Genomic DNA, 12,318 nt, shown 5'->3' on the forward strand with positions numbered 1-12,318 from the left:
AAGTTGTATTTTTTATTAATTGAAATCACTAAGGCGCTGTATAATGCACTTTCTTTTATTAAGTGGAAAATTAATATTGGGTTGGTTTTAACTCATTTTTTAAACTACTTAAACAGTATATTAAAGATACAGGTTGCCACATTTGAGTTTTGCAAAGATACATTTTATTTTGAGACAGGACTAGATATACATTCATCAAACATTTGCCTATATTAAGCCAAAGTACAATAACATCACCACTGAGGCCTTTTTGCAGCAGCAGCAGTATATTAATAATCAGATAATGAAGTCACAGATCTGTGCATCAAACATTTATTAGAAATGACGCTGTCGGAGGCAGTGACCTGAGCTAGGGCGACTAACGGGAAGACCAAGACGATTCCCTGATATGACATTAAAATCCCTTCTACATAAAAACACCAAGCCAGTTAGAAAAGCAAAGTTAATGACAGTCAAACAAATTATTTTAATCTGAAAAAAAGACAAAATGAAAAGAGAAAACAACTTAATACTTTACGCATACTTTTGCGCAATCAGCAAATATTAAAACAAAAATATTGTGAACTTGCCTAGAGATTACAACACTTGATTTGATTCTTAAAATAGTTAGATTTTTTCCGTAAAGCGAGTTTCATTCATCCATGTCACGCGTTTCTTACAATCTGGATCTAAGGCACCTGAAAGACACATCTGGTTACCATACTTACTACAGAAATAGTATTTATATCATGCACATTTTCTGTATGCATACATTTGCAAACATATGCAATGCTTGACCTTCCATTTCCACTGTGTATATGAATCAGAAATGTCCGAAGAACAAACGTACTAACGAGTGAATGAGGTGGTGGATGAATTCAGCTCATTCTGTTGGGAGTTAGACATCACGTTTACGTCAAATCATATCATCAGCTATGAAAACAATCGGGCACACAAAACGGGTTTCACTGCGTTAATTACTAATTTTCTAAAATGTCCTGACAGTGTGACGGCAGGGAGTGCATCATACAACAGAGAAACTGTCTGGATTTGATCTGTATCATCAGTACCTCTATTCTTTACCTGAGACCGCAGGGATCACAGTACAGTACATCAGCTGAGGAGCTCAAACACACATCTTCATGAGATCAGACTTTACAATATCCTGCTTTATGTAAAAATGATCACTTAGGTCATACACTGTAAAAAATTATTTTAAAAATAAGTTACCTGGTTGCCTTAATTTTGAGTTCATTGAAATTAAAAATTTGTGTTAATACAATGAACATTTTTTGAGAATCGATAATATTTTATCAAAATATTATTAAAAGATTGTGTAAGCATATTGGGTGATTGTGTGTTTTATTTCTGATGACGCAGCCAAATTGTGCTATTTTCATGATTTATCACAAATTTTATGTGGTTCAGATACAATAATATTTTGAGTTTCTATTTATTAAACCAATTTCCTTCATTGTATCAACTCAAATTTATTTCAATTAAAATTAAGGCAACCGGGTTACTTACTTTTTTAAGTTAAACCAACAATATTTTTTTTACAGTGGTTTTTACTTTGGTAAATCTTGATTATGACAGTCCTATGATATACAAAATCATAATTAAAATTAAAAATCAAAATATGATCAAAATTGACACAGCAAGTCTTAATTATGACAATTACAAATTATAGAACAGAAAGTTAAAATTTATGATTATACATTTTTGTCCATTTTAATTAATAATTTTATCTTTGTAGAGACTTTGAATGTCATAATTTTAAATTTGTATGCCATAATTATGACTGCTGAGTCGATTTCGACTTTCTGCCATGATTGACTTTGTCTCAATTTGTCATCTCAAACTGTCATAAATCATAATTTCTACGTTTTGTCATAATTGACTTCACTCAAATTTGACTCCTTTTTATTATTATTATTATGCATTTTGTTTTTGTGAACTTGACCAAGTGCATCAATTATGACTGAATGTCATGATTTCTTTTTGTCATAATTACAACTTATGTCATCATTTGACTTAATGTGTCAAAAATATGACTTCAATAAGAATCAATAGAGTCAACCCTCATCTATATATGCAATTTTCAGGTTCTGAAATATGGCTTATTCACGCTACCATGTGGTTGTTACGGTCCTCTATATGGTTGCTAGGGTGTGGCTGCACAGTTACCAGGGTGATACTAATAGACAAGATGTTTAACCGAATCAAAAAAGTCAACCGTTGTGTCTCTATGACACTGAGGCTGATATATGTCTTCTTTATGGTGCCATATGGTTGCTAGGGTGCTCTAAATGGTTGCTAGGGTGTGGCTTGACAGTTTACAAACATTTAAAGACAACTCGCCAGTCTGAGTCAAAAGAGGTCACCCACTTGTCTCTATGATGTTCTGATCCAAAGGTATCCCTCGACTTTTTCCAGTGGCAGTGGTTGCTAGGGTGTTACAACTGGTTTCTAGGGCGTGGCTATGACATGGTCTAGTAATTGGCTGTTTGCTGGACCGAGTTAAATGAGCCCATGACATGTCATAGTTTGACATAATTATTACATAATCCTAACCCATACTAGAGGAAACCATAGGCATAAAACCAAAATTGACGATTAATCGTTAGTAAAATTCCTACAAACACAATAAAATGGTAATTTTTCCATGCGGGGTCGACGTGTGCAGGTCCTCACGCTGCGGGAATTAAAAAGGAATGTGGAAATCCCAACATGAATTCTCACGCAAGTGTTGTTTGATGGCAAATCTTTTCACATATTTACATTGCACTACATAAAACTTGTTCATTTCACAACATCTGCCATATATATATTAATAAAGATACCTTTGCTTTAGTATAAAAAGACTAAATGTCAATCGACATTAATCTAGGCGAATGTACCTAGACGAATGTACAACATCTGAGCTGTTAAAAAAGCATTTATCAAAAGTCGAGACAATGCCGCGGTGGGCCGTCAGTGTCGCGGTGAAGCAACCGCTATTTACAATGTTACAAAGCTTCAACGTTTCCAGTTACAAACATAACTTTACAGTTTAAGTGCATCCCTTTGCAGGATGGTGGCCTCAGGAATTGCGCAGGCTCACGGACACAGCTGGCATCGCTTGAATGTGACGCGGGCCATTCAGGTCATCGTCGATTTGAGCAACAGTACGACTGACAAAAGTTTTTTTTGTTTTGGCGAGTGTTAAGAAAGCAGCGAAAAGTTAAGCAGTGTTCAACTTTATGCACATGACAAGTGACATGCTGTGGAGCGATTAACAACCAAGAGACTCCAGCAGTTGAATCGCTGTGTGTCCACTGCGTGAACCGAGGTTGCATAACAAATCCAGCCTAATTGCTATTAAAACCCGCCCAATCAGACCGGCTGCAGACCTAAAATCTCCAAATTGGGGCGTGAACGCCAAAGGTTGGTGTGGTCTCCACATGCAAAGACTTGCGCCATTGGCTCTGGCTTCAGCCAATTGTCATTGGCTTGCATTTTAAAATCAAAATCATGTGTGTCATGTGTCTGTCCATAAGAGGAAGCCACACCCTAATTTGGAGCTTCCATCCCGTTTGGAGTTCCCACCACAATTTAGATTTCCCACCCTGTTTTGGAGGTTCCATCCCGTTTTGGAGTTCTCACACAGAATTGGGACTTCCATCCCGTTTTGGAGTTCCCACCACGATTTGGAGCTCCCACCCCAGTTTTATTAGTTTCCCCGACAATTTAGAGCTCCCACCCTGTTTTGGGGCTCCCGCCCCAGATTTGGATCTACCACCCCAGTTTTGGGGCTCCCACCCCAGCTTTGGAGGTCCCACCCCAGTTTTGGAGGTCCCACCCCAGTTTTGGGGCTCCCACTCTGATTTGGAGGTCCACCCCGATTTGGAGCTCCCACCCCAGATTTATTAGTTTCCCCGACAATTTAGAGCTCCCACCCCAGATTTATTAGTTTCCCCGACAATTTCGAGCTCCCACCCTGTTTTGGGACTCCCACCCCGATTTGGAGCTCTCACCCCGATTTGGAGGTCCCACCCCAGATTTATTAGTTTCCCCGACAATTTAGAGCTCCCACCCTGTTTTGGGACTCCCACCCCGATTTGGAGCTCTCAACCCAGTTTTGGGGCTCCCACCCCGATTTGGAGCTCTCACCCCAGTTTTGGGGCTCCCACCCTGATTTGGAGCTCTCACCCCAGTTTTGGGGCTCCCACTCCGATTTGGAGCTCCCACCCCAGTTTTGGGGCTCCCACCCCGATTTGGAGGTCCCACCCCAGTTTGAGGTCCCATCCCAGTTTTGGGGCTCCCACCCTGATTTGGAGCTCTCACCCCAGTTTTGGGGCTCCCACCCCGATTTGGAGCTCCCACCCCAGTTTTGGGGCTCCCACCCCGATTTGGAGCTCCCACCCCAGTTTTGGAGGTCCCACCCCAGTTTGAGGTCCCATCCCAGTTTTGGGGCTCCCACTCCGATTTGGAGGTCCCACCCCGATTTGGAGCTCCCACCCCAGTTTTATTAGTTTCCCCGACAATATTTAGAGCTCCCACCCTGTTTTGGGGCTCCCACCACGATTTGGAGATCTCTAAGCTGCGCTATAACATTCTCACCAAAACTCTCCTAAACAAGTTCTGGGGGGAAGGGGGAATCAAGTTCTTCCACGCTTCAATGAAATGACCAAATGAAAAATTATTAATAAAAAAAATAAAAAAATCACCTTTTAAACATTGCTTAACTAGGTCTCAATCCAAGATGATCTTTCTAAGTGCTCCAGATGAATCATTATACTGACTAGTTATGCTAAAAGTTATGTTTTGAAGTGAAAAGAGTCAATACAGGTTATTACCCATTATTTCTCATAATTCATAACACAACCACGTCATCACAAGAAATCAATGATGTAGGCGTCGTGTTACTGGAAATCCAATTAATAGAAATTGGAAATCTAGCATGCATCCCATAATGTTCACGCATTAGGTCGGTAGGCGGAGAGAAGGAGGTCTTTTAGTGGCTCTTCCGATGCTTTTGACCTCAATAGCGCTCCAAACGTTTTGGACCACGTTTACACCTGTATTTATTGTGATCTGATCGACCAAAGCGCTTCTAAATAATACCAGGTGTAAACATGGCCTCAGTCAAACATGTCCGTCTAGCGCATGTTAAAATACAAAAGCAAATGAAAAGCAGCTCAGTGGAATGAAAAAAACACCTTCTGTGAGAACAGCCCCTTTGACACAGAGGATATATTTGACAATATTAGCTTCTCTTTTTTGGTTAATGTAAAAAGGTTGTAGAAGAATGAGACGCGTTGAAACAAGGCACTGCGGTTCTCTGAGAAAGCGACAAAAGCGCAGAAAAGCGGCGGACTGCTGGAGGGACAGACGGATGTGAGAAACAGATTCAGACAGGAAGGAAATTAAATCGTGTGCAAATGTGTGTCTATACAGAAAATAGTGATTTCAACTGCATTGAGTGTTTCTTTTAATAATGGCCATCTATTATAAAACGCTTATCAGCAATGGGGCCTTTGAGAACTACCACAAACGTTATAGTTACCTGAGTAGGAACGTCACAGTCATGTGAAGAGTGGTATTTAATCTACACAGACTGAACTGCTTGAATGCATCGAGCCTGGCAGATGCCCGTGTTGAAGGAATTGGTTTTCATAAAAGCCAACAATTGCATTAAATTGACAAGCAGTAAAAACACACTTGGTGCCGAAACTTGCAGTGTTGCTTATGCTTGACGTATGAATGTTGTAACGGGCCTTATCATTTCTTTAAGCCCTTGAAACACTAGAGTACAGTAAAACCACACTACCTGCTCTGTCAGAAGGCATCGTTCGTGAGGTATTGATCTGCTTTGTTTTTGGGCATCTAAAACTCAAAGTGTCTGTCTTCACTAGTCAAACTGAAGCCTAATAGTTCAAGTTTTACTGCAGCAAAATGGATAAAAATACAAAGGGGCTAAAAAAAAAAAATAGGGATGCGTGATATATCGGCACCCGTATCGGTATGTTATCGACATCGGCCCAATAAGAAAATATGTCCGATATATTAAAGCCGATAAATAATGGATTATTTCCTTCAGCTGAGACACTTCAGATGCACTGTTCACCATGATGGGTTTGAATGGCTTGAAATAGGAAATGCAGTTCAGTGCAACATGTGTAGCGCAAGTCTGTCATATAGGCTACATAACATAATGAGAACATCATAATTGTGTGCTTTGGGTCATGGCTTTTAATGCTTTTGTAATCAGACTCTGAAAAAGTATATAAAAACTTGGATTTAGATATATTAACCAATATATCGGTTATCGGCTTTCAAATATAAAGAACTATCGGTTTTATATCGTATCAGGAAAAAATGTATAGGTGCATCCCTACTGGAAACTGTTCCAGATATAAAAAATTTCATTCGCTCAGTGCTTAATGTTATATTAAAAAAACTCTCTGTAATCGGGAAGTTAAGTCTCTACAGCGCTAGAAAACGGTCCGATTCACTAGTTACGGTAGTTGGAAGTCACTTGAGAGGTTTTACTGAAAACTGTTGGTTGTAAGTGTATACTATTCAAAGTCAGTATAAAAAGGATATTGCTGTATGAATAAGTTGGATTTGAGGGTTTCTATTCACAGTTTCTGGCCCAAGAGACCAGTAAGAGGTTCCATAAAAAGTTCCTAAAACCGGATTTGAGTTGGCATTGCGGTTTTTCTCTTTAAACCAACAACCGCAGAAAACATTAACTCCACAATAATGAAGGCCCTGGCGTTTTCATCCATAAATCCGGGAAATAGTGGTAGATGTGGTTTGAAACGGCCCTCTCTGAGCCCTCAGTACATGTCTCTGTAAATCTCCTGCAGTAAGGGATGCAGCGACGTGTCTTCCGTCTTTTTGATTTCCTGCACTAACTGAGCGTGCTCCGTCACCAGCTGCCGCAGGTCCACCAGTTTCTGCAGGATTTTGGGGAAGAGGAAGCCGTGATCAGGGTGGTTGCTCTTCAGGTGCAGATGAAGCACGTTAACGATGGTCTCCTGCATTCGCTCGATGTGCGGGACGTTCACCAGGCCTGGCCGATCTGAAACACAAGACAAACCAGTCTGAAATAAATCACTGGCAAAAGCTAAAGCTGGTGGAATGTTTGCAATAACTAGAGGGAGGACTCTTTAGGCAATAGACCCCTTCACGGGTGACGTCACAGGAAAATTCACAGTTCGCAGAGCGCATGTCGGGGTCAGAAAGTTCATTCCATCGCATTGAATTGTATATTATCCAGAGAATTTCTCATCAAGAAAAAAATGGCTACTAGCATCGTGAACTGTGAAAATCGCACCAGTTTTTCAGGATTTCCACAGGATCTCATCCGTTAAAGAACATCGACGACATATGTGGCTGTAAGCTATAACGGGCTAGGGTGTGTTAATGATGTCACACAGATGGTGGAGTAATAACTGCTTTTAATGAATTAGCTTGAGATCAAATTCATGATAGATTTTTAAGCAAATATATTTAAAAAACATTTTTTTTACTTGATTCTCCAGAGATTCTGAATCGATTATGAAAAACTATTTGTTGAAGTTTTTTAAAATGGCAATTGTAAAATAATAATAATGCATTTTATTTAATGGCGCCTTTCATGACACCCAAGGTCACCTCACAATGAAAATACAGAACACTGCACAAAACACACAACGAACACTCTGCATATACAATAGATAGTATGTAAAAAAAAAGAAAGAAAAGTGCAGTCAAGACTCAGTAAAAAACATTATAAAAAAGCCTGTATAAAAAGATGTCTTAAGACGCGTTTTAAAAGTCAATAAACAATCACTGTTACGAACATCATGAGGAAGGGAGTTCCATAAACGGGGGGCAGCATAACTAAATGATATGGCACCCATGGTAGTTAGTCGAATCCGTGGTACCACAAGAGAAATTGAAGATGAAGATCTGAGAGCACGTGATGGAGTGTAAACATGGAGAAGTTGAGTAAAGCCTAGTTCACACTGCCCGATTTTTGCCCCGATTTTGAGTCGCCGACAGGTTTTGCGAAATCGCCGACAAATGCCCGAGATCACAGGCAAATCGGTGCTCGTGCACGCGAGTGACAATCACGCAGTGTGAATAATCAAAGACGCGATCAGAGAGAATCGCCGACGAGTCGCCGACGCCGGTGAGATATTTGGCATGCTAAATATCTGGACCTGTCGGCGATTGAAACTCCTGCTGTGTGAACTGCGTTCTGACTGAAAATTACATCGGCGATGACCGACAGCCAATGAGAGAGTGAGATACAGGGCAGCAGGACGTTCAGAGTTATAGAGCAGAATATCAGTATTTTAATAGATATATTTACAATTCTATCAAACAGAAACAAAGCCCAAACATTTGCACATCCAGCCACAGCAGCAGCACATTACAAAATTATTTATTTACCTCAAACTGTCTTTGCAGAACACAATCCTGGCTCCCTCTGTCTCTCCAACAATTTCTTCCGCCATAATCTTTTTTCTTTTTCTCCACAAATCAGCGCACATACAGTTTGAAGCAAACGTTGTGCAGTTTATCATTTTAAATAACAATTCAAAGTGTCGCGCGTGAACTCCGGTCTGACGCACGTGTGATCTCGCGTTGTTTACTTGTCACATCGCACGTGTAGTTGGGAAACGTAGTTTGCACCGGAGAGAGAGAGAGTTGTCGGCGATTCTTCCTCTTGTTCAGTCATGCAGTGTGAACTCCTCTGTCGTCAAACCATCGGTCAGTGTGAACACAGCAGTGACTGAATGATACCCCAGATAGTCATGCAGTGTGAATAGAGCAGTGACCCGACGAGTTTGAAAATCGTGCAGTCTGAACTAGGCTTAAGGTATTGGGGTGCAAGATTATGAAGTGCCTTGTAAGTAAGTAGCAAGATCTTAAATTCAACTCGATATTTTACCAGAAGCCAGTGCAATTGCTGAAGAACTGGAGAAATGTGCTCAAAAGAAGGTGATCTAGAAAGAACACGTGCTGCAGAATTTTGAACCAACTGAAGCTTATGTAGCAATTTCAAGGAACACCTGTGAGAAGAGCATTACAATAGTCTATACGTGAAGTGACTAATGCATGAATAAGAACTGCTGTATTATCAGTTGACAGAAAAGGACGGAGACGAATAACATTACGCAAATGGAAGTATGCAGTCCGTGTGATATTATTAATATGAGTGTCAAAGGATAGTGTGCTATCCATGATAACACCCAAACTTTTAACCTGTGAGGAAGGACAGATTGGGTTATTATCAATGTACAAAGAAAAACAATTAGCTTTTGATAAAAACGGATCTAGTGCCAACAAGTAAAGCCTCGGTTTTGTTACTATTTAGCTTCAAAAAGTGTGGTGAAATTATTCATTAGATTCTTTATTCAGCAATTCTGAATCAATTCTTAAAAACTTAAGCAATTATAAAACTTTTTTAATTTGATTCTCTCTTCAGCGACTCTCTCTCTCCCTCCTCTATAGTTTAAAATTATGAATGTACGAAATCCAGCTCGTGCTGCTAAAAATGTTTTCACTCAAATACTGTGTGTGTGTGTGTGTGTGTGTGTGTGTGTGTGTGTGTGTGTGTGTGTGTGTGTGTGTGTGTGTGTGTGTGTGTGTGTGTGTGTGTGTGTGTGTGTGTGTGTGTGTGTGTGTGTGTGTGTGTGTGTGTGTGTGTGTGTGTGTGTGTGTGTGTGTGTGTGTGTGTGTGTGTGGCAAAAAGTTATTTAATCAATAATTTAAAGGGGTGATGAATTGAGAAATCAGCTTTCCCTTGAGCTTTTGATATATAAAGGTCATGGTGATTATAAAAATATCCTGTAAATTTCAGAGCTGAAAACTTCCTTGTTAGTCAAAGAAAAGCTTTTATAGACACCAGGCCCAGAAAATGAGGCTGTTTATTCAATGACGTATTAGAAGAGTGAAACTCCGCCTTTACAGAAGATGAACAGCGCCTGATTCTGTAGCCCCGCCCACCGACTCGTGCCTGACATGACACAGGCCTACAGAGAGCTAAACCGGATCCAACTTCTAAGCAATAAACATACCGCATAAGCTTCATTCGGATTCCAATATTATGAGTGCATGGGTGAACTTTATTTTGAATGAAGATCCAGCTCACGTGAGGAGGACATTGTGTGTTTGTCGTGTAAAGAAGAGACTGGATTTGCAGACAGGATGAGATTACATGAATGAATGAAGTAACACACTAATGTGAGTAAAACATGTGTTTTATATGTAATAGTATTGCAATGATACAGATCGTTTGACATTGTGTCTAACTGAACATACCTCAGCATGCTGTCAAAGGCTGAAGAATAATTTATTTGTGGTGTTGGTTCATTGTTATTCAGGATCAGACTCTGGTATGAATGGGCCAGGGCTTACAAGGCCCAACGTCCCTGGGTTTTTTTTCCCAGACGGGCTACCAAAACGCAAGGCTGGCCTGCCAAAGGGCTATTTTAAATAGTGAAAAAGCATTCCTTTCTTTGTGTGTGTTGTTCACTTTCTTGACTTAATATTTTAAAGAAAAATACAATTGCGGAAGTTTTGATCTGTGTGTGTGTGTGTGTGGTCTGCAGTTATATCCACTGATCGGGCGGGCCAAGTAATAAAAAAATAACATTCCAATTAATCGTGGGTGGATGAGAGAGAAATCATTGTATGATGAAGACTTCCAAGTCTCCAGTGACACGGCCATAAAAACCCATTGTTCAGGAGAGAGCCTCAAACCCAGTGTAGAAAATAGCCTTTTACGTATTATTTAGGATGTTTTTGAATGTAAAAACACGCGAACGTCATTAGTTGAGCTCGGACAGCAGTATCAAAAAAATAAATAAGCCAGTTCATGACACCTTTTATAAAAATCTATTTAATTATATAATAAATATAATATCCATTTTATTTTAATAAAATATTAAAAGCCCCACTATACCTCCACAACAGATGATGGCAGCAACAAACAGTGCAAGGTCACTATCGTCCAGTTCGAGGGAGTTGAACTTCATCGCAAACTGAAACTTGGGCTCCATCATCTCGCTGAACGGCCGTCGTAAGCTCTTCAGAAACTCTCTGGTGATGAAGCCGCTGCCGTACGCCACCAGCAGACCGTCTTTATTCATGCATGACGCCAACATGGCAAAGAGCGCCTCATGGACACCGTACTTTAATAATGTCACCTGTCGGAGAACAGACTGCATTCAATTAACATGCTTATACAATGTTCTTATATAAAAAGGTCATTTTCATGAAGCTTAAAAGAGTTCCCAGGATGTGCTGCACTAACCTGATCATTTAAGTCCAGGTCTGAGAAGCCTGGCACGGACTTGGCGAACTCCGTCAGCTCGGTCACGGTCTCAACCGAGGTGCATTGGCAGCAATGAAATATCCGAACCTCTGCGTCCTTATTCAGCAGCCCTCCAGAAGAGCCCATCATCTTGGCCACAAAAGTCTGTTCAGCCAACTGCAGTGTCTCCATGTCATGGATCACGAAAGGCTACAAACCAGAGAGAATGAAGCATAAAGATCAAATTAAGATTAAACTGTATAATTCTTGTGTCAATTACAGCTTATTTCTATAGCGCTTTATAATACAGTTCAACGCCAGATGACTATCTATAGTAAAGGTGGCAGGTGGCAACTGAAAAATTAAATGTAATAAAATATAAAAATATAAACGAGCACAAGCCCTTACATATACAGTCAACATGTTCTGCTTTAACATTGTGTTTCAAGATTAAAATTCAATAAAATTAATAATATAAAAATAAATTGATTCGATTAATTGCATATAACAAACATGTATGTGTGTGTGTGTGTGTGTGTATACATGTATGTACTGTACACAACAAATGTTATATTTTTACTAGGGCCGGGACTTTAACGCGTTAATTAAGATGAATTAATTACGGGACTTTAACGCTTTAATTAATTACGCAAAAAAATAAATAACATAATTTTAACGACACTTGCACCGCGGAACGTTTTTCAATGAATGAGTTTCGACGGGCCGATTATACTGGAACACTAGAACTGGAACTAGCGCTCAGAAGTCACGACAACAACAAACCATAGTGGACATGAACGAAGAAGCTGATGAGACCGCTTTGCTTGGCCCCGTGAATGGGAAATTTTGTTTAAAAAAAACGAAAGGATGGAAGCGTCGACAAGAGCATGGTTGTGTGCAAGCTATTCAACAAGGAATGTGCGTATCACCGCAGCACATCGAGCCTCAAATATCACGAATATGCTTTTGCTACACTTAATGGCAAACATTGCACTGGTCTGCTGGACTGAAATAAATAAACTATATTTTGTTGATTAAGCTTA

General features: G+C 39.9%; 1 protein-coding gene across 2 annotated transcripts in view; it reads right to left on the minus strand.

Moving 5' to 3' along the window:
• Positions 1-255: 255 nt before the first annotated feature.
• pparab (peroxisome proliferator-activated receptor alpha b) overlaps positions 256-12,318 on the minus strand; it is a 70,375-nt gene continuing 58,312 nt past the window's right edge. For both annotated transcript variants that reach the window (XM_067436820.1, XM_067436819.1), the window contains exons 6-8: positions 11,276-11,485; positions 10,925-11,168; positions 256-7,048 (exon numbers count right to left, since the gene is read on the minus strand). In XM_067436820.1, coding sequence (XP_067292921.1) covers positions 6,804-7,048; positions 10,925-11,168; positions 11,276-11,485 — 699 coding nt within the window. In that variant the 3' untranslated portion in view covers positions 256-6,803. The remainder of the gene's footprint in view (positions 7,049-10,924; positions 11,169-11,275; positions 11,486-12,318) is intronic.

The sequence above is a fragment of the Pseudorasbora parva genome, chromosome 25 (genome assembly GCF_024679245.1).
Source record: "Pseudorasbora parva isolate DD20220531a chromosome 25, ASM2467924v1, whole genome shotgun sequence".
Classification (NCBI taxonomy): domain Eukaryota; kingdom Metazoa; phylum Chordata; class Actinopteri; order Cypriniformes; family Gobionidae; genus Pseudorasbora; species Pseudorasbora parva.